Source organism: Callospermophilus lateralis, chromosome 7, assembly GCF_048772815.1.
Source record: "Callospermophilus lateralis isolate mCalLat2 chromosome 7, mCalLat2.hap1, whole genome shotgun sequence".
NCBI lineage: Eukaryota > Metazoa > Chordata > Mammalia > Rodentia > Sciuridae > Callospermophilus > Callospermophilus lateralis.
The window spans coordinates 59,150,871-59,178,101 of NC_135311.1; the positions used below are offsets into that span (position 1 = coordinate 59,150,871).

General features: G+C 34.0%; 1 protein-coding gene across 1 annotated transcript in view; it reads left to right on the plus strand.

The window, feature by feature from the left end:
• Nucleotides 1-27,231, plus strand: part of Dpyd (dihydropyrimidine dehydrogenase) — a 798,303-nt gene that overhangs the window by 437,545 nt on the left and 333,527 nt on the right. Inside the window, exon 14 of the mRNA XM_076863439.1 lies at nucleotides 8,964-9,128. Within this exon, the coding sequence (XP_076719554.1) occupies nucleotides 8,964-9,128 (165 nt within the window). The remainder of the gene's footprint in view (nucleotides 1-8,963; nucleotides 9,129-27,231) is intronic.

Here is a 27,231-nt window from a genome sequence, read left to right on the forward strand (position 1 = left end):
GTAGATTTCAAGGAAATTCTCTCAATATCTTGTTAAACATATTTTAGAAATGGAAAACTCTTCTCTGATTCTTGTAGATAGTCCTTTGAAAAGCAGTCATTAAAAAAATGCAGTCATTTCATATACAGTGGATTCTAGAGTAAAACTAGTGGGTTCATACAAATTTTATAAAAATGTAAAGATTTTCAAAAATATTTACTATTTTCAATGAAAATTCTGCTCTAATACTTGAAGTTAATTAATAATTATTAGAACTTACTCATGCTTGTACCTTCACAGCTGCTGTTCTGGGCCTTAAAAAGATTTCTTCAAAGCATATCACATGATCATCTTATAAGCAGGCCAGCAGAAATTTCTAAGTTAATTACAGTTTGGCAGAGTGTATCCAAAACCTCTTATCTGAACAGTGAACCCAATAATTTAATCAGTCTGTCTGTTGATTAATCACGTTTTAATCCATCTGATATCAGCACAGAAAAAGCTCTTCATCTGTTTCTTGTAAAACTTATCTCTCTGAATGCACAGCTGCTGTGAGCTACTGGTATTAATAACTTGAATAGGAGACAGAGCACAATGGATTTTCAAAGGCTGCAGAAAAAAAGTTTGAACTCCTAAAACAGTCATTCAAGAGTCTCTACAATCTGACCCAACTCTATACAATGTTCTGGTATTCATTTCTGGTTGCTTTCCCAACTGTTGCCTGCGTACTGGTTTTTAAAGCCAAGCACCTGAGCTTGTACAACTCTGTCTTGCCTGTTTCTGAATCTGGTGAGTTGATGAATTAATAAATATCTATTTACCAAATATTAGATGCCAGGCTTGTTCTATATTACCTGACTTAATATCCTATAACTTCTCTGTTAGCATAGCCATTTCTCTGTTTCCTAGTTCTATAGATGAGGTCAAAGAGAAAAACAAATCCATACATTTTAGTGTTTAGTTTACAAAATCACAAGCTTTTTTGCAAAGGGCAAAGAGGAAGGACAAAAGGCTACTCGAGTATGTAAAAGTCATATAAGAATGATATTCAGAAAATTAATTTTCATATGTCTTCTGTGTAAGACAACACAATCTCTTGGCGCTTGGCATCATCCAATATGTGAGGGACATTTGGTCCAGGGTGAGTACTAAAACTCCTTCCTTGACACATGTAGCAGACACTGAGTATAGTCAGATGTCATTCATCACTCCCCTCTTTAAGCCTTATCAGGTCATAAGATTTTTTTTTTTTTTTTTTGTAGAACACAGTGTATAACTGTCATTTGTTTTTCCCTTCCTACTCTTCAACTGTTTTACCTTATTGCAGTCTATCCACTCAGTCAGTTCAGTCCAGCCCAAGACTGAGACTAAGTATACACTTCCCCATGTGTATATACTTAAGACTGAGTATACCCTTCAACCGGCTTCAGCAGTTGGTAGACTCATCAGAATTACAGAATTCACGGCTTAGTCTAAAATGTGGGAGAACTTCAAAGTGTTCATCTTGTAAGGTATTGGGCCACAGGATAAGGAATGGATTAGCACGGTTGAGTCAAGACTATGAAGATTTTCCATCTTACTAAGAAGAAACTGTTATTCTGTTGTACAGCAAGTTGCCTAAATTGTGTGTCCGTATGATATTTTCATCCAATTTTTTATCATGGATATACACAGACTTGCTCTAGCATAGTATATTTCTCTAATACTAGTTTCCCAAATGCTGGTTTTTTTTATCTTTGTCTACATGAGCACCTATGTGAACCCTAAATGATTCCATTTTGCTAAATACAGGTAATTAAATAAGGGATGAATGTCTTACGCAAATTAAGTCTATCAGATGGTCTGGGGATTTAGCTCAGAGGGGCTGGCCTTCATGCACAAGGCCCTGGTTTCAATTCCTAGCACCACAGAAACAAAACAATACAAAAAGAAACAAGTCTTTCAGAATCTTGACCACTAGGGGTTAAAATTAGACCTAACAGATTATAAATTGGGGGGAATAGCTGTACCTGTAACTTGTCAACTTGGGGCCTGTCATATGTCTACTAGTATATATATAAACTGGGACAGAGGAAAGCTTCTGCAGAGAAAGAATGAAGAGATAGGCAAACAGTAGCAGAGAAAAAAGACAGAAACATTCTTGAGGTATAACTACATTTGCTTCCTTGCATTATGTAAAATATTCCCTTCCTTTAAAGTTGATACACTATCTCCAATTTTCAAAAAATAATTGTTTAAGTTGACTTCCGTGTCATGCAACAAAAATATTTCTAATTACTATTACATCCTCCAAATGCTAATAGTTATTATTATTCACATCACATAGTTGTACCTGAATTCTTTCTTGACTCTAATGCTTACTAGATGTGCAAGAGTGCATAAGTCATTTAATTTCTATAAGCCTCTGTTTTATTGGTAGTAGTAGGATAGTAGACTTGTGGTGATCAAATATAAAGCAAATGAAAGATTTGTTCTGTAAATATCTGTAATTTAAACTGCATACCTTATTTGATAATTTATATTTCTAGGATAACAATGCTATTCTTCTCTACTGTGCTTTCCAGGTAGATAAATATTCCTAATGTAAATGGGTAGACTATCACTAACACACATTTTGAGTGCTATCTTTATATAAGTCACTAAAATGGAAAAATATTCATTAAGAACAAATATTCTTCATTCTTTCCATTTTTGCCCCTCAAAAAAAGCAAAGATTATGGGGCTGAGGTTGTGGCTCATTGGTATAGTGCTTGCCTAACATGCATGTGACACTGGGTTCGATCCTCAGCACCATATAAAAATAAAATGAAGATATTGTGACCACCTAAAAAACTAAAAAATAAATATTTTTTAAAAAGCAAAGATTTTCCGATGACTATTTTAGGGAAGAATCAAATATTAATAGATTTAGTTGTAGCTTTTGAATTAACAAAAGTATCAGAGAATTCTTTCATAAAAGTGAAGTTGTCCTAGATAATAGGCCAATGTTGAATTTTTGCTGTTCCCAGGGTAGTAGAATGACAAATTTATGATGAGAGAAGCATATTATGTAACATCATATTTATTTTTAGACTTATTTGCAAAGTGATTCTCCTCTTTTATGGAAGAACATAGTGTTAAATCTTACTTATAAAGAAAGGGACATATTTTAGAAAATAATTAGACTTGCAGTATCTTTCATTTTTGAAATTTTGATTTATAGAACCAAATAGTTAAAAAGACTTTTTAAGCTGACCCCCCCCCCCAAAAAATATGGCAGAATCTGAGAAATTAAAAAAGTAATTATATCCCGTGGATATAAGTTACAGGTTTTCTGATAAACTGATATGACTTTTCTATAGCTTCTAACAACTCCAACTCTGCTACTGTATATCTCATTGAACAGATTTTACATTCTACCACCCTTCTGCAAGTCAAGAATAAAGTGTTTTTAGAAGTATATGTCACTAATATTTTTGGAAAGCTCCCCTTGCTCCACCATCCCCAATTTCTTCTTTAGCCTTTTATTTGTGGTTTTATTATATTAGACTCTTTCACTAAATAATATATTGTTTTGTTTTACTTGCTTTAGATGTCATTCTATATATTTTTCTACATATTGCCATTTTTATTTAATATTATGTTTCTAAAATGTATCCATTGTGGTATAAATATCTATGATCTACTCTGCAAAATTTAATGCTCATTTTCATCTAATTTTGTTGGACCCCGATTTTTTTTCTAGTCTTTTACTATGACATTTTTGCAAAATTTTCTATTTATATTCATGTGGCCATTGTGACAATTTTAATCAGTAGTAACCATGGAAACATTATACTATTTTTTAAGGATAAGAGGGGTCAAGTAAATGGTTTTATCACATTAGTATGTTTCATTAAGCAAATATGATCAGGATGTCTGTCATTTAAATCTCCTTAATAATGCTGAAAAATCACTATCATCATTTCAAATGTTAGGAGGTCACCAACTTGTGGTTTTATACACTGACTGGCACATAGAGCAAAAATATCACCTAACTCTTCCTTCTCTACAAATATCTATTTTTAAAATCTGGAGATTGTTAATGCACTGAGGATTAGGATTATGGCCATTTATCATCTTTATTATCAGGAATGAAACCTTATCTAGTCTAACTATTCTTGAATATGTTTATTTTGTTATATTAACTCCCTTAAGCAATACTAATATGACTTAGCTATTAAATATTAAAGCAAAATATTCTCTTATGGAAACATAGTCAAGTTCTAATATTCCCAGGTCAAAAGCTTTAGTAAGTTATTGCCCAATTATCGAAACTCTAACTCTAATCATATAACCAAAAATAATTGGTCATATCTACATTTTCATTCATCTTTCACTTAATTTAAAAATTCAAAAAATTCTAGAGTCCAGGAAGGAAGTTTTTGGCAAAGTAGTAGCAAACATGACTCAATTTGAAAAATAAACCTATAATAAAATTTCTATTACTGATTTGTTACAGAGTGACTGTGTTAGAATTTTGCTACTTTAGCTGAATTTGGAAAATGCTGAATTTTAAAATGTCTATGAAGTTAATAATGGACTGATAGTTAACAAATTCTACACAGTAGCTATCTATATAATATAGGCAGTTATCAATGATTATTTTTTACCTTTTCTTGAATTAAAGAAAGAAAAGCTGACCTGTTTAATGAAACATTCTGTATCACAGATGAACTCAGCACAAAGGAGTGAACATTCCTGGTAGAAAGTAGATAAAAGTTCCCTTTGATTTGCTTTGCACTTCTCTTCTTTATCTTGGCTTGGGGATCATTGATATCCCTCTCAAAATATATTTACATTTTAACACAGAGTTAAAGAAGAGAAAAATAGAACAACTCAAACATATACAATAAACTTATGTCACAACACACAAAGGAAAATTCCTCAATGGTAGAATCTTAGCTTTTAAGGGTCAATAGGGGGAACATTTTTTAAAAGAAGCTTTTTCTTAACTGTCCTCCAATTAAATCTTGTCAGCTTGAGGTATGATAGAAGAAATAAGAAGTAGGTAGTAAAGAAAATATAAATGAAGGGCAGGAATAAGATTTTAATTCAAAAGTTCTGCATACTTTTCCAGGCCTGTCATTCCCTAAACCAGTCTCTTTCCTATGCCTGTTACTTCCAAATTCCTGGCAGATCTGTAAATCTACCTGTGTATTGCTAATTAACATCCCAATAAATGGATTAAAGAGAGATACATTGTTTTGAGAAACCTATAATTTAGGGGTCTTTCCAACACTATCTGTAGCTCAAATAATGAAGACCATGCCAACCTATGCATTCAGAGATTGACCAGACCACCATAAACAATCTCAAGATCACCAGACTGGTATCATTCCTAAACTCACCAAGTTTCCTTTAGAAGAAGAGCTGGGAACCCCCCAAATGTGTCTCTTCCTTGAGAGGCCCACATTTTCCTTTGAGTGCAGTTCCTTGCTTTACCCCAGAGACATCTCTTTCTTGAGATGCCCACATTCTCCCTTGAAGATAAGTCTTCAATAAATCCGTGTCTAAGTCTCTGAAATGGTGAGTGTTAAAATTCTTATCCATCAACCCAAGGACTCTGCTGCAGGTCCTGAGTGACTTCCTCCTCTCTCCAGGAACGCCTCTTGACCTTCTTGAGAGTCAACCTCTTTTCACATGACAAGCTTATTGACTCTTTTGGCTTCTGTGGTTTACTGGCATAATACTTACTTGGAGAGTTACTTTATATAGCATCCAGTTTAGAATTCCTGAACTATAGGGTTGTTCCTTTCTTGATATAAGTGAAATTCTTCCGTGTCTTTTACGTTTTATATATTTAAAAACAATTCATTCACATACTGTGATGTGGTCTGTGTTAATCAGCTCTCTGTTGCTGTGGCAAAATACCTGACAGAAATAAACTAAAAAGGGAGAAAGATTTATTTTGGCTCACAGTTTCAGAGGTTTCAGTCCCTGGTCACTTAACCGCACAGGGCTTGTGGTGAGGCTGAGCATAATGGCAGGGATTGCAAGGTGGAGCAAAGCTGCACACCTCATAGCAGCTGGGAAGCGAGGAAGGGAGAGATGAAGGGACCCAACAGAAACAATATAAAATGTTCAAAGCACATGCCTAGGGAACTACTTCTTCCATCTGGGCTATACCTCCTAAATTTTTTGTCCCCTCCCAAAAGCACCACCAGCTGGGAATTAAGTCTTCACCACAAGGACATGGGGGCATGCTATTCCAGATCCAAACTACAACATGGTCCTAGTGTCTGGCACAGACACAAGAGGAAACTGAGCAGGTTAAGGTCCTGACAGACTCATCAGCTAAGAAATACTCCAGCTCACCATGGGTCAGGTAAAGAATTCAAATCCATATCAATCAGAGAAGACTAGAAGTGGGATGGTATCTGAATGTGTCCAGTCTATTTGGATTTGCGAGATAAGCTATACCCTTCAATATGGCTCGGCAATCAGGAAGGTCTTAGAGGTTGTAGCATGATGAAGTTGAAGCACTCAGCCTTCCACTGAGACACTGAATTACGTTGGGATGGGGAGAAGTGTAGCAGTGGGCATTCTGCAGCACTGCACTTCATACAGAATCTAGCCACAGTCGGGGGCCCAGGGGACTGAATTAAGCTATAGCAGAGGGGTACTTGATAGATCAGGAGAAGCAAGTAAGGACCACAGCTGTAGAGATATGCATTAATAGGAAAGAATCTAAGCAAAGTACCTGCACCTGAAATTGGAATATAAACCCAAACCACCTGTCTATTCAGCAGCAGAATGGAGTCAGCAATAAATACCTTTGGTTCCCATGCCTCAGGACAAGGTGTACTCTAGTGCCTTGAATTTAGTCTAGGTTGCTTCAAAAAGCATTATTTGTGTTATCTACTAAAAATTAGGCTAGCAGCAGGGCGTATAATGGGAAATAAAGGACAGTTTCTTCCCTTAAAAATTCTCTAGTGGAAGGTTTGGCCAAGAAAATAAACAATAATAGGGTAGTAAGAGTACCAGCTGAGGAAGGCGTATACTACTGCGGTGCTCTGAGTCAGTATGTCCTGTTAAGATCCAAAGGAATTGGACAAATCAGCAAGGCTTCTCCAAGGGAGTAAGCTAGCAACTTAAGGACAAAAGTATGGATGCTGTTGACACATATATCAGCTTTGTTGAATAAGCCAGTAATGTTGCTTCCAGACCTTTCAAAGCAATTCTTTCAATCAGGAGCTACATCATTCCCAGCACCAGGGCTAATGGCTTGTCAAACTGAATAGGGACTCTGCTTACCTTATTGGCCAAGTACTTCTGTACAGAAAACAGCATAGGTTGGACTTACTGAGGTGAGAAGCATTTGGAGTAGTAGTTGGAACAGAGAAAATAAGGACCTTAAGGCTTAAAGGGTCTTGAAAACCAGAACAGAGAAGAAAAGCAACCTCATTCAAAGGAAACACTTACAGAATTATCATCTCAGATAGCGGCAACTTAAGAGTACCTAGTGGGTGAACTGTACAAAGCCACCTGTAGATGCACAGAGCACACATTTAAGCATTTGCCAAGATGGAAATTTAATCCACCAGCCTTGAGCTTCCTGAAGCGACTCTATTTGTCATTTTATCCATTAAGATTGTGTAACATGGTTTCTCAATAGCAGATCAAAGTAAGGCTGGTGATGTTGTGCACAAATACAATAGAAACGGAATGGCTTAATTAGTAAAAAAATTAACAGGCATAATTCCTATAAGTTAAAATGTACATATTTAAGGAGGCTTATTGTAACATTTATACCATTTATTTTATAATATAGTAATTCAAATGTAAAAGTGAATGTAAATTACCAGAAATTAACATGCAATGTGAAGAAAAGTCCTTTTATCCTCTGCAACTGTAGCATTTGGCAGATTCAGGAATAAATAATCTTTTGTGGCAAGGGTATGGCTTATCAAACATATGCAGATCAGCACTAATTAATGCTAATTAAGGTTTCCTGTCTATCTAGTTGGAAAAACGTCCAAATGTTATGAAATCCAGTTAGTATGCCTATTACGCTAATTGTTTTATATGGGGTGGTTCTTAATTAAAATATGTAAATTGACCTTAATTGCTATATACTAATGGGGGTTCATGTTATCTCACTAAAAGTGACAAGATGGTGAGGAGGGGTACTTAAAAGACTAATTCTGATAAATCCTTAACTAAATGACCTTTACTCAAAATTAATTTTAATTGGAAGTTGGCAAAAGAAACATTTTTCCTTCTTTGTTTCTTTTTAGTTTTAAGTAATGGAAGAATGTTGCTCTTCTTTGTTAATACAGCTTTAGAAGCAGTCCTGGATTGTTAATTACACTTAACAAGCAAGTTAATTTTACTGTTTACTGTTTATACTTATCAGGAAGTTATTGATATTCTCATTTTAGTCTAGAGAAAAGTGACTTTCTTCTCATTGAATGTGAATGTATAGTTACAATGCTGTAGATAATTTGACCCAGTTAGTTTGTTAGAACCTGTTAGTTTGGTGAGCCAATAATTCTAATATGTATTCCTTGGCTGACTTACACTGGAATTATTTTTGAGGAAAATTATATATTCTTTTCTTTGCAAACATTTTCTTATTGGAGTTAAACTATGATTGGAGTTACTCAGATTAAATAGAATGAAGTGATGTTTTTACATTTTATCTATCATGCTTTTATTTATTTTTTAATTAGAAATTAAATTATGCATGCCCAAAACCGATGTCAGGAAATTTAAATTTTTTTTTCACTATGCTAAACGTAGAATTAAAAGAATTAATTTTGCTAAAGCTAACAATTTTTTTTAACTTTTTCATTTGGAAGTAGTATATATTCATTATAATTTAAAGTATGTTAGAAATTCTTCTTTACAAACAAGCATGTGAAGAGACTTGCTAAAATACTGTCAGATGGAAATGAGTGTATAATAAAAATCATAAGTTTTTTTCACCAAAAGGAGACCCAATATCTTTACTCTTTCATCAGGACATCGTGACAAATGTTTCACCCAGAATCATCCGGGGGACCACCTCTGGCCCCATGTATGGCCCTGGACAAAGCTCCTTCCTGAATATTGAGCTGATCAGTGAAAAAACAGCTGCATATTGGTGTCAAAGTGTCACTGAACTAAAGGCTGACTTTCCAGACAATGTAAGTGTGATTTAACATCTGAAACAAGAGAATTGGCGTAAGTTGGTGAATGTTTATTTAAACATCCAATTCATAGGCTTATAAATATTAATGTGAATAATATATTTTATTAAAGGATCTGCCAGTTGCTTTGCTGATGCATAGAAAGATAAAAAAGAAAGGAAGCTCAAGAACTCATAAAAACCAGTACAATGTGAGGCTTTGTTATAAATGGGCTTCATGTAGATGGACGAAGTATCTACATAAGCAGAAGGAAGAGAAATGAAATACTCATTTTATTGAGTTGGTTTTCACTCTATATGGCTGGTATTTATGAAGGTGATGACCTTAGGAAGAAATTGCAGACTATAAATCATTTCAAAAATAAACACAGGGCTGAAGTAGAATATCTTATATACTTTATTTATATTTTATTTTTTCAGCAGAAGATAATTTACCAAATAATTTTAGCACTCTTATTCTAAATGAGTCAACCATCTCTTATAAAACTTTTATTTTTTAAAGAACTATGCACAACTATTGTAGTAAAATCAGGCTCAAATGTAATACACAGTATTTTCTCTTCAGTTATGTTAGGGTATTAACATCATTTATTTATTCTCTCTCTCTCTCTCTCTCTCTCTCTCTCTCTCTCTCTCTCTCCCCCTCTCCCTCTCCCCCTCTCCTTCTCCCTCTCCCTCTCCCTCTCCCTCTCCCTCTCCCTCTCCCTCTCTCTCCCTCTCTCCTCCTTTCTTTATCTCTCATTATTTCTTCCAATGAGCTGGTAGTAAATGGAGGTTAAGGTTTTGGGTGTAGTGTATGTTTATGCTGTGTAAAAGATTTTCCTATATATATATCCTTCAACGAATAAAGAGAACACTTCAAGTGTTCTATTAATAAATTTTGTTAAATCTGATGAATTCATGGATGTTTGCCTGTAACCTGATTACCTGCAAAATCTTACAAAAGAATATAGATAGAAACTATTGCATAGCCCATCAAGATTTTTCTATTTAAGGCAGCTCTAATTTTTTCAGATTCTCTCTTACATTGAAACAAAATATAATCAAATAGGAATCCTTCTGATACGGAGGGAACTATCAAGTGTCATCTGACATCTATAGTGTCTGCTTATTCAGAATATTTTACCTTATTTAAACATCCAATTCATAGGCTTATATTTTGCAAATATCTTTATTATAGTTAACTCTTCAGAACAATGAAGCTGAGATACTTGTTTTTGAAGGACTCACATCTTTTGGGAAAGTTATCTCAGAATGACATGGACAAACAATGGTCAAAAATAAAAAGAAATATATACACACACAAATATATATATATATATATATATACACACACAAATATATATATACACACATATATAATATATATAATATTTACTATATAGATTATATATATATATAATCTTGATTATATATATAGTAGTAAGTATTATGCTAGATGCTGAATATGTAATATAATGATGATGCGGATGATGTGAACATGTACTTCATCATAGATAGTATTATAACATCTTTATAGATCTTAAACTCACTTGATCTTTCCACAAATTTGTAAGATACTATTATATTCCTAGCTTCATAGATGAGGAAACTGAGGCACATAGGTCTGGTAACATGTTGAATTTGTACATCTAATGTATGGCAAAGTTAGAATTTGAACTTGACATTTTGTTTTAACATTCATGCTTCTGTATAATAATAGTATTCTCTAGAGCACCTGCCTATGTTGCTGTTAAAAATTCAGCATTACTTTTTAATGTAACACCAGAACAGAATGAAATATAATTTCTCAAATATTGCTATACGATAAGCCAATGTGTCAGGGGAAAAAACTCATTTTCCTGAAAAAAATAACTCCTACCAATGGCTTGTCTTAAGATCACATGTTTTCTGCCCTCCCTTGGATAGGAGTAAGAAGTTATAAAAGTGGCCACCAAGAAATGACAGTAAGTGGACAAGAAAGCTGAGATGAAACCCCTTGCTTTGTATTCCACAGTCAAGTAGAAGGAAGAGACACATTTAAATGTTCTTTTCAATTTCCCTAGCACCAGTTTCCTTCTTTTATAATGCTTTTTCTTCTGAGAAAACAATTCATGCTTTTCTTGTTTCTAATTCTTTCCCCATTTAGATTATACTCATTAGTCTTTTTCTGTATTCTTAGAACTAATTTCTAAGATTTTTACTCCCCTTATCAAAGGTAACATTTTAAATACAATTAAAATGGCATTCCCATTTGAACCAGTAGAAATAATGTGTGTGCACCTAGATATTGCCATGCTGAGAGGAGAATATCTCCTGCTGTTTTGGAATTATTCTGATGCCAAACCCAATGAGCTGAATGAAAGAAGGTGACCCTTCATTTTCCAAGTTTAATTATCACTCTCACCGGAGTTTCCCACATCATTCTCAAGTGCGTGGCTGCCACCTTTAATGACAGGGATTGGATAATTCAACCCACTGTGGCAGCTTCTAAGCAAGGGCTAAGATTTCTGAAAAAGAAATTGTGCTGGGGGCACATAGGCCAGCCAATATCAGCAGCTGGTGTCTGTTTCCAGACAGGGGAGACACCAGCTGACCATGAACCAGAGGAGACAGCTAAAATATGTCTTAAACATAAAGGTAACAAGACCCTCTGAAATGTCAGGCAAGGGCTTGTTTCTTAACTATCACAGAGTTATAACAATGCCTACACTCATATGAGACCTCTGCTTGGCTTTCAAGGTTTCCTTTTATTTATCTGTGAATTAAATTTGGCACACTGATCATTGTAGTGACAATTTATTGCTAACAGAGTTTTTGTTCCTAGGCTGAGATTTTTTTTGAAAAGCTTATTACGAAATATACAGTATAATTAGAGCTTACAGAAATCAATTTTAAGTGAATCCTTTCATTCTCATTGCAAAAGCCTTATAAATCATATATTTTAGGCTTGAGAAAAATTTGTACCAAAATATACATTCTGTGCTTGGTCTGAATGCACAGAATTAGCAAGCAAAAACTGATATTTTCTGTCATTTGTGGCAGCTAAAGTAAGAGTTAGGGAAAAGGCAGAGATTCAGGGGTGAATCAGCTGGTGAGCATAGTCAGGAATGATGGCTTTGTTAGAGGAATTAATAGAGGAAGAACAATTGATATGTAAATATACTTCTATTACAATATCACCTCATTGCTGCTGAAACCCTTTCTCAGTTAATTACTGAGAGATCAGCATTGCATACATTTAGCTTCAAAATGACTCTGAAGAAGTTGATCCCCATCAGCATTCCTAAAGATGCTTTCTTGACCAATAGCCTCTAAGTAAATACAGAGTCTTCTGCTTTTTGTGTGTATCATGGACTGTGTTGGCACTCTGGGGAAGCCCAAGAGCCTCCACTTTTAAGAATAGTGGTTTTAAAAGCATAGGACAAAATTCTCAAGGTTATGAAGGATTCCTATGATATTAAAATAAAATTCACAATTTTTTAAAATGGGGTATAATGCATGTTATTCTTTAAGAACTACACAACAGTTTCTAGGATTTACTAACTACTGCAATTTTGATGTAGTATGAACTTAAGTGCTTGACATATCCATAGCAACTGTACAATGACTTTCTGTGATTTCTACCTGTGTTATAGATTATCAATAATGCTACTACAATTTGTTGCATTCATAATTGGGTAATATGAAATTTCTGTGGAATATTAGTACAAAAGAAAGGTCTTTTTTTTTTTTCAAGGATTTCCTCTATTCTTTCAAGAGTTTAAAACCAAAGATCGAATGTTTTCTCTGACATATGGAAGCTAACCCACAATAAGGCAGGGGGATAAAAAAGGAATAGAAGTTCAGTGGAGTAGACAAAGGGGGATGAAGGGAAGGGAGGGAGAATAGGAAAAGGAAAGACAATGGAATGAATCTGACAAACTTTTCTATAGACATATATGAGAACACATAGTTCTTTAAATAACGTAGTTATTTAAAGCCCTTGACATGTTCATTAAACATTTATAAATCTCCAATCTAAGAACTATTTGTTAACAGCATTTTGCTTGTGCCAGGCACTGTGCTTCATATATTTGTATTATTGTGAAGCACAAATACAGATTTCCTCCCCCCTTTTTTTACATATGAAGAGGCTGAAATTTAGACATAGTACATTACTCTCCTGCACTCCATAGGTAGTGAGTGAAGGCCCTAGGACTGGAATCTTTTCATTATGCACTGAGAAGGTGTGTTACTTGGCACTAAGTAAACTGAGAAATTAAGAATATACATTATTTCAACTTTTCTATACTCCCTCCCTCAAATGGGTACCTTAAAAACAGGCTTTAGAAAAACACAAAATCTTTTTATCTGATAAAGAAAGAATTTCTGTCAATAGTCAACAATTATCTTGTCCTTGGTCCCTGCTCAGGACATTTGATACCCCTGCCTGTTTTCACTTTGCAGTGATTTAACTGTCTATAGAAAACAATGTCAGTGATGTGGTTTGGACCTAGGTTTAAACTGTCACCTGGCCTTATCTTAAGAGAGGTAAATAGGGAGCCTACATCATGGGAACAAATTTTTACTCCTCACACTTCAGATAGAGCCCTAATATCCAGAGTATACAAAGAACTCAAAAAATTAAACAATAAGATAACAAATAACCCGATCAACAAATGGGCCAAGGACCTGAACAGATACTTCTCAGAGGAGGAAATACAATCAATCAACAAGTACATGAAAAAATGCTCACCATCTCTAGCAGTCAGACAAATGCAAATCAAAACCACCCTAGGATACCATCTCACTCCAGTAAGATTGGCAGCCATTCTGAAGTCAAACAACAACAAGTGCTGGCGAGGATGTGGGGAAAAGGGTACTCTTGTACATTGCTGGTGGGACTGCAAATTGGTGCGGCCAATTTGGAAAGCAGTATGGAGATTCCTGGGAAAGCTGGGAATGGAACCACCATTTGACCCAGCTATTGCCCTTCTCGGACTATTCCCTGAAGACCTTAAAAGAGCATACTACAGGGATACTGCCACATCAGTGTTCATAGCAGCACAATTCACAATAGCTAGACTGTGGAACCAACCCAGATGCCCTTCAATAGATGAATGGATAAAAAAAAATGTGGCATTTATACACAATGGAGTATTACACAGCACTAAAAAATGACAAAATCATGGAATTTGCAGGGAAATGGATGGCATTAGAGCAGATTATGCTAAGTGAAGCTAGCCAATCCCTAAAAAACAAATGCCAAATGTCTTCTTTGATATAATGAGAGCAACTAAGAACAGAGCAGGGAGGAAGAGCATGAGGAAAAGATTAACATTAAACAGAGACATGAGGTGGGAAGGAAAGGGAGAGAAAAGAGAAACTGCGTGGAAATGGAAGGAGACCCTCATTGTTATACAAAATTACATATAAGAGGTTGTGAGGGGAATGGGAAAAAAATAACAAGGAGAGAAATGAATTACAGTAGATGGGGTAGAGAGAGAAGATGGGAGGGGAGGGGATGGGGGATAGTAGAGGATAGGAAAGGTATCAGAATATAAGAGTTACTAATATGGCATTATGTAAAAATGTGGATGTGTAACCGATGTGATTCTGCAATCTGTATTTGAGGTAAAACTGGGAGTTCATAATCCACTTGAATCTAATGTATGAAATATGATATGTCAAGAGCTTTGTAATGTTTTGAACAACCAATAAAAAAATAGAGAGGCTGAGAGATTGAGTCAGATGTAGGTATCTGGGTATCTATGGAGCAATGAGGGATGCTCATGGCTTATTCAGTGACTATTTAATGCCACATAACCCCTGCACAGCTTTTACAAGCTCCATGAAGGCTGACTCAGCAAAAGTGGGAGTCCTTCCAATGAAATATTTTTTTTAATTGGTTGTTCAAAATATTACAAAGCTCTTGACATCTCGTATAACATATATTAGATTCAAGTGGATTATGAACTCCCATTTTTACCCCAAATACAGATTGCAGAATCACATCGGTTACACATCCACATTTTTACATAATGCCCTATTAGTAACTGTTGTATTCTGCTACCTTTCCTATCCTCTACTATCCCCCCTCCCCTCCCCTTCCCTCCCATCTTCTCTCTCTACCCCATTTATAATTAAATTCCACCCTTAGAAACTAGTATTTTTGTTACTTGTTTAGAAAATAAAATTTAGTAACTGGTAAAACTATAATATTTCTGGTGTCAGCCCTGCAATGAGCAATACAGGGAGTTGTTGTCTTTTGTTTCTTATCATGGAATATATAAAACACAAGAGTCCCTGTACTGTAGGTTTGCTCCAGCTGGAATTTTTTTAACTTATCAATTATTATCAATTTCTACATTTTCCCATCCTGATTTTTTATTTTTTGTTTTACTTAATTAATTTATTTAATTTTACTTCTTTTCATTACCAGGGATTGAACCCAAGGGTATTTTAACCATTGAGCCACATCCCCAGCCCTTTTTACTTTTCATTTTGAGATAGGGTTTTTCTAAGTTGCTTATGATCTCACTAAATTGCTGAGGCTTGCCTCAAACTTGCAATACTCCTGCCTTAGCTTCTAGAGTTGCGAGGATGCTGGTTTTTTTGAAAAAAAAAAAAATTAGAATACTATTAGAGCAGCTACTGAAGGGAAGGCTGGCTTCATACCAGAGTTCAGGGGAAGATTTTCTACCATTGTCCATAAATTCCCAAGAGTATATATACTTCTCGTTCTCCTTTCTTCACCAAAATCCAGGATGAATCTTAATTCAGATTATCTAGTAATATCATTTCATCGACTTTTACTTTTTTGTTTGTGGTACTAGGAATTGTACCCATGGCCTTGTGCATGTGAGGCAAGCACTCTACCAACTGAGCTATATTCCCAGCCCTTCATTGACTTTTAAATGATCCATCTAGTTTACAATAAATAAATAAATAAATAAATAAATAAATAAATTATTATAGTAATGGAAATTTTAAAAATTAGGGTGGGTGCGAGTAAAATAACCTATATTTATTTATCCCAGCAAATATCTGTTCTCACTCTTCTGGAGTTGATGTTGTCTAGGAGATAAGGATGGAGAGTTTAGCATTAGAATGGATTTGAATCTTTGACTTGCTATTTATTGCCACTGTGAGCCTCAACTCCTCATCTGTCTGATAGTAATACTACCATTACAAGTTGTCGTAAAATTGAAATGAGACACTATGCATAACATTTTGACATGTTAAGTTATTCACTACTAGAAATTATATTGCATAAAATGCTTTCATTCATTTAGCTTTTATTCCTACTTTAAAATAATAATGTTTTTATGATACATTATGAAAGAGAGATTAATAAGTCACATTATAGTATGTTTGTAGCTCTTGAAGTATATTGTAAGTATAAATAATGGTTTATATAAAAAGTATTACTTCTGAAATCTTAACCAATTGAAAAATTGATGATTAACTAAATATACTTTTTGGCAATTCATCTGAATCTGTGTTCATTATATGTCATGTAATATGTAAGGTCTTCTGTCTTATATTTATTAAACTTCCTTGCTTTATTACCATTTGTTCATTTGACTTCACAGCCTCCCCTTAACACAATACTGAAATACTGACAGTGAATTTTTTGGTATCAGTAAAAAAGCAAATAAAACCATTAAAATGTGATTAATTATACAAAATGAGGACAGTGAATATGATTCAGAATGCGTACTATAGCTCCCAGCTCTGTTATTGATTTATGACTTTATGTAGCCAGATATTGTCTTGAGACAGAATCTTCCTAGATCCTTAAAATAAACTTTCAGCTGTAGCCTAAATGGAGTAATGGAGACTGGGTTTAACTTCCAACTGACACAACAAAAACCTTATAAAACAGACAACGGTTTTTAAGATCCTGAACATTAGGCAGTACAGGACAGTGGTCACCAAGAGATGGAAAACAAAGGAGATGAGCTCCAGTATTGCTCTAGAGAGTTTCTAGTCCTGAGTTCAAGAGACAGAGGTGATAGTCCAGAGAGAATTCACAAAATAGAGTACCAGAAAGCAAAGAGCTGCAGAGAGAATGTCAGGGATCTACAAAGGATCACTCTGGAGCATGCAGTAGGGTATAAAACCCTCATGCCTATAGTGAACTATGAAGACTGAGAGAACAAGCTGACTGAAACGGAGTAGAGGGAACAGTATTCAGTTTTTACATGGATCTGGGGACAGGGGCTGTTTTCACCAACTAGACTGGAAAACCCCATGTTGACGGCATTGGCTAGAGTGCAAATGAGGAATCCCTAGCTCTGGGTTGAGCACCGCTTTCACTCTGCCCCTCACACCTTAAAAGCAAGACCTGAAAGATCAGGTTTCCAAGTGATTTCATTACAACTCAGAACAAAGATTGAAAATATTTTTGGGAAAACAATAATATCTAGAAATAACCAAGATATAATTCACAATGTGTTTCATCCAATCAAAAATAACCTGTTATGTAAAGAAGTTAGGAAAATATAACTAATAATAAAAGGAAAATCAATGAATTTAAACCATCATAGACCTGACATGATGCTAAACCTAACAGTTACATTAAGTCTATTATTCTAAGTATATTACAAGTGTTTAAAAAGCTAGAACACAGAATATGGATAAAAGACCTAAACCAAACTTGAAAACTATAATGAAGTAGATAAAAAAAACACACACTATGCTATTAACAACACATCAGGCATTGCAGAACAAAGGATTAGTACACTTACAGACTTCTAATAAACTTTCCCAGAAACAAAACAGAGAGAAAGAGAGACAAAGAGAGAGAGAAATCCGATCAGTGAATTGGGAAACTAGGAGAGACCTAGTATATATGTAAATGGAGTTCCCAAAGGAGGTTAGGAGGCACAGAAAAACAAGTTCAAAGAATTAATAGCCCAAATTTCCCAGTTTTACTTAAAACTACAATGTTCCTTCATCATCCCCTATTGGGGATGGGGGTGGGCATAAAAAAAGAAACTTAACAAAAATTTCAGCATGAAAAACATAAAGTAAACTACACCAAGGTAATAACACCATAATCAAATTAATCAAGCCAAGGATATACAGAAAATCTTAAAAGCAGCTGGGGGTGTGGAAGATATGTTCTGCACAGAGGAATAAATATAAGGGATACTGCTATGATTTGTCATCAGACACAATGCAAGCTAGAACATAGTGGAGCAACATATTTAAAGTGCTCAAAGGAAATAAAAAAGATAACTGTCAATCTAGATTTCAAAATCCAACAATAAATCTTTCAAAAACATAGGTGACATAAGTAACTTTTTTGAGCACAATAAAAGAAACCTACACTATAGAAAATGTGAGAATAAAATGTTTCAGAGATCAGAAAACTGATGTCAGGTCAATGTATAGATGTACACATAGAACTGAGGAGAGCCAGAGGTTGTAAATACCTGGGTAAACACATGTTTTTGTTTGTATTTTTTGTTATTATAATGTAACTCATTTTAGGATGGAATTAGTTATTTAAACAAAAATATGTTATACTGAAGTGTGGGGTTATATGTTAAGGTAAAGTGTGTAACAGTAGTACAGAAGTTTGAGGGAGTAATCAAAGCCTACTGCTCTAGGCAGCTAACTCCGTATGTGAAGCGTATGTGAAGCTTTATATTTGGAAATAGACTATAACACCTTAAATATGTTCTAAAAGTATCTTAAGTTACTGCAAACTCTAAAACCACTACTAAAATAACATAATCAAGAGTTATAGCTAAAATCAGTAGGTATAAAATGTAGACATAAAAAGAATCCAGAAGAAACCAGAAAAAAGAGGAAAGAACAATAAAGAACAAATGAGACAAAGTCTATAGATAGAGTTAAACCTAACTGTCCAATGAGCTCATTGTACATGGTCTAAACACAGTAATAATTAAAAAAAGCAGAGATTTTCAATTTGGAAAAAAAAAAGCTCAACTTTATGTTGTCTATAACAAATGATTTTAAATTAAAAAGAAGCAAATAGGATAAAATTGAAGCAATTGAAAAGATATTCCATACTAATTCTAATCAAATAAAATCTTACTGTATTAATAGTAGACAAAACAGACATGAAAGCAAGAATATTACCAAGGACAAAAATCTTTGTTTTATAAGGATGAAAGGGTCAATTTACCCAGAGGTGATAACAAATCTAAATGTTTATGCACTTAATAACAGAGCTTCAGCATACATGAAGCAAAAACTGATAGAGCTATAAGAAGCAATGGGAAAACCTACAATTACAATTGGATATTTTCAGACTTTCTTCTCAATAATTAATAGAACAATAGAATGAAGCTATCAGAGATTTCAAAAACACTATCAATTAACTTATCTAATTGACATTTGTAGAACATGCCATTGAATGGAAATACAATACAATCCTTTTCAGAAACATTCAGAATATTTAGCAAGAGATGGTCACATTCAGGCCCATGAATGAAGTCTCAATAATTTAAAAATAATCCAACTCTCTGAAAGTTCGTACTCTGACTATAACAGAATTAAATTAGTAGACAACAGCACAAATATATTTGGAATATTCTAAAATTTTTATAAAATAAATAATATACTTCTAAATAGATGTTATAAAAGAAGAAATCATGAAAAATTATGAATTATTTTGAAAGTAATGAAAATTAAAATATGATGACAAGGGGCTGGGGATGTGGCTCAAGCGGTAGCGCGCTCGCCCGGCATGCGTGCGGCCCGGGTTGGATCCTCAACACCACATACAAACAAAGATGTTGTGTCTGCCGAAAACTAAAAAATAAATATTAAAAATTCTCTCTCTCTCTCTCTCTCTCTCTCTCTCTCTCTCTCTCTCCTCTCTCACTCTCTCTTTAAAAAAAATATGACAAAATTTGTGATATGCATTAAAGCATTACAGCTACCAGTCTTAGAGATGTAGTGAAACCATGTCTCAAAATAAACTGGGCATGGTGGCACACGCCTGTAATCCCAATGGCTCAGAAGGCCAAAGAAGAAAGTTCATGAGTTCAAAGCCAGTCTCAATAATTTATCGAGGCACTAAGCAACTCAACGAGATCCAGTCTCTAAATAAAATGTAAAAAAGTTCTGAGGGTGTTGCTCTAATCCCTGGTACCAAAAATAAAAAGTCAAAGGATGTAGCTAAGTGGCAAAAGTGCCTTTGTATTGGGTGGGGAGGGGTAGGAGTTACTCATAGGGTAAAATGATAGCACCAAATGCTTGTATCAGAAATTAAAAGCTCAAATTATTCACCTAAACCTTTATCAGTTAAAAGCTTAAAAAAAGGAGGGGGAGCAAATTAAACCCAAGATAAAAATATGATAAAAATTAGTGGAAGAAATCATGCAATAGAAAACTGACAAATAAATGAGAAAGTCAATGAAGGTAAACCTAGTTCCTGTAGAAGTCTTAAACGTTAGCCATACTGATCAGTAAAAAACAAACAAACAAACAATCAACAACAACAACAAAAAACCACAGAAGTGACAGCAATTATCAATATAGAGAATGAAAAGTTAATATTGTATAGATTTTACAGATATCAAAAGGACAAAATATTATGATTAATTTGATGCAAATAAATTCATCAACTTATTTGAACTGGACAAACTTCTAGGACACAAATTATCAAATCTTATTCCAGGAGCACTAGAAAACATTAAAGAAGTAAATTTCTACTTCAAAGCAATCCCATGAAGAAAACTTCAAGCCCAGTGGATTCTGCAAACCATTTAAGAAAGTATAATTCCAATTCAAGACAGTAGAATGAATTGGACATTACTTTCCTACATTCTTATATGAATACACAACCAAGAAAATTCCATACCATGGACAAACATACAAATGGTATTCTAATTACAATAAGTTATACTTCATGTATGTTTAATACATCAAAATATATTCTACTGTCATGTATATATTTTTAAAAAAACAAATAAAAAATAAAAAAAGAAAGAATAATTCCAGTTCTATACAAACTCTTACAGAAAAGTAAAATAAAGTGAATACTCCCAGATAATTCTATGGAGCAAATATCCTGATACCACAACTTGACAAAGTACAGAAAAATATAACTATATACTAATGTTCCTCTCAAACATAGATGGAATAATTCTAACCAAATTTAAACACATTTACTCCAACAATATTTAAAGATGACATTGCAAGAAGACAAAATGTGGTTCATCCTAAAAATTCTTATAAGTTTAACACTTGAAAATGCAGTTCATATATTACAAAGTAAATATCAATATACTATATAATCATCTTGATAATGCCAGGAGAAAATGATATTTGAAGAAATAAAATTTAAAAAAAATCTATTTTATAATTAAAGAAGAAAAAATCTCAGCGAACTAAGAAGTGAAGGTAAATTTCTCAGCCTAATTAAGGGAATCTACAAAAACCCTACAATTAATCTCATACTTAATGGTAAAATATTGAATGTTTTCCTCCTGAATGCAACAAGATAAGAATATATTTTTTTACCAACTTCTGTTTCACATTTGATAGAGGTTCTGTCATGTTCAATATGATAAGAAAAATAAATTAAGGTATCAGATTGCATAGGAAGAAGTAAGTCTGTCTGATTCATATATGACATGATTGGTAGTGTACATAATTCAAATGCACTTCCCCACCCCAAAAGCAACAAAGGAAAACACTTGATTTATAGAAGCAAACAGCTAGCCCATAGAAAGTTGTTTTCATATTTTATTTTTAAGAATATTTCATTAAAATACTATTTACCTTCAGTATTGAGATTTTTTTCCACAGCCTTAATTTTTATACCTGATATAAATGCCTAATTTGTTTCATCCTAGACTTGGCTCTGCCCTGCCCAAACTACTTAAGTAACAAGTGAGTTGAGAAAGATTGCAGTAATATAAGACCCACTTATAAAAACTAATTGTGTGTATTGCTGGGCATTGTGGTGCATGCCTATAATCCCAGTGGCTCAGGAGGCTGAGGCACGAGGATCATGAGTTTAAAGCCAGCCTCAGCAAAAGCAAGGTGCTAACCAACTTAGTGAGACATCCTGTCTCTAAATAAAATACAAAATAGGGTTGGGAATGTGGCTCAGTGGTTGAGTGCCCCGAGTCCAATCCCTAGTACACCTTTCAAAAGAAAAAGAAACAATTATATTTTTATATGCTAGCAATAAACAATTGGAAATTAAAAAATAAATGTATTTACAATAGTGATAAAATTTTTTAAAAGTAGAGGAAAATCTAATAAAAGATGTGAAAGGCAGGAACACTGAAAACTAGTACATTGCTGGGAAAAAATAAAGATGACCTACATAAATGGAAGAATATACTGCATTCTTAGAACAGAATCTATGTTGCTATAATGTGGATAAAGTGCAAGGCCAATCAAAATACCAGCAAATTCTCTTGTGGAATGTGACAAGCTGATTCACAAATTCAAGAGTGTGCAAATGGATGTGCAAAGGGCTTACAAAACAACTCATAAGCAACTAAGTTTAAAATCTAAAACATTTTAATTTAAAAAATCCTTTTAATTATTCAAGAGTTAATTCATTTATTACAATAATCAGGATACTGTGTATTGGCATACAGACAAAGAGAACAATGGAACAGAATACAGAATTCTACAAATAAGCTACAAATTATTTGTGTGAACAATTGATTTTTGCAAATGTGCATAAAGGCAATTCATTAAAAACGAAATACAGTGTTTTCAACAAATAATGCTGGAAAAATTGAATACTTATATGCAACAAAAAGTAATCCCTGATTTATATCTTACATTTTATATGTGAATTAATTAAAAATACACAGAACTAAGTAAAAAAAAAAACTAAGACTCTAAAACTTCTTGAAGAAAATACAAGTGTGATTTTATGTTAGGGATTCTCTTATATACGTATCAAAATCATCACCCTTGAAAGTAAAAAAACAAAATAATAAATGTGATTTCAAATGAATGAAATTAAACCTTTTGCTCCTCACACCTATTTTTAAGAAAATCAAAAATATAAACCAAGGACTGAGAGAAAATATTTGCAGATCATATCTAATCAAGGACTTGAATTCAAAACTTTTAAGAAACTATCAAAACCAAGTGTGAAGAAACCCTTCCTGCTAAAATTTGAACACATAATTTCTCCAAAGATTATGGGTGGCAAGCACTTGAAAATGTGCTCAACCATGTTATTCATTAGAAAAATGCTAAACAATAGTGATACACCTACACACCCTTGAGAAATATTGCTGAAGATATGGAACTACACCATCAATGCTAAAACCACTCTTAAAAATAGTTTGGCAGTTTCTAAAAAAGTTAAGCATACCTACCATATGATCTTTCAGATTTTCTATTTTTTAGATATTTACCAAAGAAGCTACAAAACATATGCCCATTATTTTAGTCAGCTTTTTCACTGCTGTGACTAAAAGACCTGACCAACATAATTGTAAGGGAGGAAAAGATTATTTGGAGGCTCATAGTTTCAGAGGTTTTTGTCCACAGAAGGCCACCTCCATTGCTTGGGGCTCAAAGTAAGGCTGAACATCATGGTGGGAGAATGTGGCTGAGGGAAGCTGCTCACATCATGATCAAAAGGCAGAAAGACTCCGCTCTCCAGATACAAAATATGTACCCCATAGCCACACCCCCACTGAACCACTTTCTCCAGCCACACCACACCTGTGTCTGGTTACCACTCATTTAATCCCATCAGGGAGTTGATCTACCAAGTAGGTTAAGGCTATCACCCAATCATTTCTCCTCTAAACCTTGTATTGTCTTACATGTGAGTTTTTGGGGGACACTACATCTAAACCCTAACACTCACACAAAGACTTGTTATGGGCCTATTCATAGAACGTTATTTGTAATAAAAAAGAAAATAAGAAAGAAAGAAAAACACTGAGACCATCCCAAGTTTCCATTGAGAGCTGATTAGATAAATAAATTAGATAAATAAATTGCAGAATATACTTACAGCTAAATATTAGTTTACATACACTAAAATTGATTAATCTCAAAATTACTTTTCTGAGTGTGGAAAGCCAGTCACCTCCACAAAAAAATACATAATTTACTATGCCATTAGAAGACTCTATAGGGGCAAAAATAACATCAATAGATGCATCTTGGACAGATGTGGGGAGGGAGTCACATGGAAAGTTATTGGCAAAAAGGTCATATCCATTATCTTAATTGTAATGGTCTCAAAATATGTACATATACTAAAAAGTAAATTTGTACACCTAAATATGTGCAATTGGTTACACATTTTATTTAACAATTCACCCCATGTTATGTTGTACATAATGTATAACATATAGAATAGTACTTCAATAAATCTGTTCAAAAATAGGATCAATTTAAAATTGTAATAACATGTTTTATGAGATGTGTACTAGGGATTAATTTCAGGTTGGGTTAAACAGCTAATACCTTTTATCCAACTCTTCTCTCCTGACCAGTTTCCCAAGTCACCTGTCCATTACTCCACAATATTGTTTAGCATTTTGATTATACTGACTTTATACTGAATCATAGGAATTAACATGAAGTTAAAAATAACCTCATGTAGTATTAAGAAATAAAAGGAGAGTTGGTTGGATTTTTAAGCTTTGGCTTTGTAGAATATTAAAATGTTGATGGTTCATGGCATTCAGTAAAAGGAAAATCCATGAAACCTTTTTAAATAGTCATTACGTAAGCATTAACTGGCTACAATATATACTTCCTCCAATTCTCCTTCGTTTTGTAATGCATTGGTGTGCCTTTTGGATCAGAGTAGTGATTTGAAAGAATAGCATCAGCATAAAACCTGTCTAACCACATGAAAGAGATGCCTGGAATGGTGACCATGCATTGAATTTAGACTCTTTATTGGTCAGACTAGCCCCTGAGAAGCAATGGAAACAAATCACATACCCAGACCATGTCAAATGAAAATCAAGTTCATACTCTAAAGAGCTTAGAGGGATGAGTCTCACTTACTTAATATCAATTTGGTAATATTTTATACCAGGCAGTGTTCTGGTTTTTGGAGGAATTCGGCTCTAATGTATTCTCCTAAAGGGTTGGGGACACCATGAGACAGAGAGGATACAGGAAAACCTCAACAGTTTCTTCCCTTCTACTGTTCTCATCGAATCCTCAAAATGTGTTTTTTCTTATCTCAAAGAGTCCATTTAATCTGTTAATTTTTAAGATAATCATAGGGAGAAAGGCACCTTCTATTTAGGATGGGTTCACATGCAGGGGGCACCTAAGACTGCTAGTAATCGTGAGGCCCTGCACTGATCCATACTGCATTCACTTTGTCGCAAATGTCTTGCTTCATTTTACTTTTCTTGATTATTGTTGTTTCTTGATAACAGCAACATTTCTTCCCCCTCAGCTTTCTTTTTTGCCAATAGGTATTTTATTCTTTTACAATTTACCCACAAGGAATACTCTTCAGAGGTTTATTTCTCACAGAGAACTAATTTCACATTTTTCCCCTTAGGTCTTCTCAGACATTTACTTGAAAATATTCTCCATACTCTGTAAGATAGTTTAAAAAAAATAACTTCTTAACTTTCATTACTGTTTTAAAGGCTTACAAACTGTATTGTAACAACTTTTTCTTTTTGACCATTATTTATGGCAAGGTAATTGATTCAGTTTAGGTTGAATTTAAGGCTGTATCTGTGACTCACAAACATGAGTCACATAATTGTCATCCATCTAAAAGATGGAACAGTCATGGGAGACAGTGAACTACTGATCACCAGGATAACCAATTTCTTAAAATATCACAAAATGGAGAATACTTTGTTAGACAATTAAACATGTGTATTATGAACTCTCTGTTTACAGAAAATTCTGCTCTGCATGATACATCTTCCTTTTAAGAACCAAAGTTATGAAAATGTACATCAAATGAGGAACATTTTGCTAAGACTCTGTTCTAATCCAGGTATTTACTCATTTTAATATATAGGGAAGAATTGATAAGTGAAATCCATCAGCAAAAATACAACCCTATTGTTCGTAGTCTTTTCAACTATTCTGCTAAAGTACATTTCATAACTGTGTTAGAAAGAAAGGAGAATTAAAAGGAGATAGATAGAAAGGAAGAAAAAAGGAAAAACAGATAAACTTTGGAAATTGAGCCTTCTCCCAAAGCAGCCTTAGTTCTTTTTTTTTCTTTTGCACCAGGGGATGGGCCCAAAGTCACTTTACCACTGAGCTATATCCCCAGCCCTTCCTGTTTACTTTTTATTTTGAGACAGGTCCTGGCTAAGTTGCTTAGGGTCTTAATAATTTGCCGAGACTATTTTTAAACTTGTGATCCTTCTGTCTCAGCCTCTGGAATTGCTGGGATTACTGGAGTGTACCACCATGCCCAGCTAAGCCTTAATTCTTAGAGGAAGTAGAGAAAACAAGAATTGACAAAGAGGTTTTATAAATTCAAAACATAACAATTTCTTAATTTTGTAGAGCCAATACAGTATTTAAATTACTATTTCTCTGAGTTGATCTCAACATAACCTTGTAAGTAAGGTATGAATATCTTCTTCTTTTCATAATAAGAATCTGATAGCCACATGGAGGTAAGTACTTTCCTAAGGCTCTTTTTCAGACTGCAAGTAGCAGAATTTCAAAATGATAACAGAACATCATATTTTCCATGCTTTTATTATTATGTCAAAACAAATTCTACTGTTATGAGTAACTGAAAGAAAGGAAGGATGGAAGGAAGGAAGGAAGGAAGGAAGGACTTCTGACCACATAGCCCTACTCTTCAGCTAAGAAACTCTAATGCCTTAGAAGAATTTAAAAAGAAGAAAAGACAAAAACAGGCATATACGCAAACTTACAACTGAAAAATGATTATATGTTTCAAGTCATACATCAGAGTATTTAGGATTTCCTATGTATGATCATTTGTTCTTTTCACCTGGATTTTCTTCCCCTTGTGGTGAAGGTGCTAATGAGCAAAGAAATGGGAAAGGTAATCAGCCAGAGGGAGGAGAAGAATCAAAGACCTAGATAATTCACAAACTGGAAAATGAGCTCTTAACTAATCAAGACTGGATTGTAAATAGGATAGAAAGAATTTATCTCTGGTATTGGCCTGAATAGCATTTCTA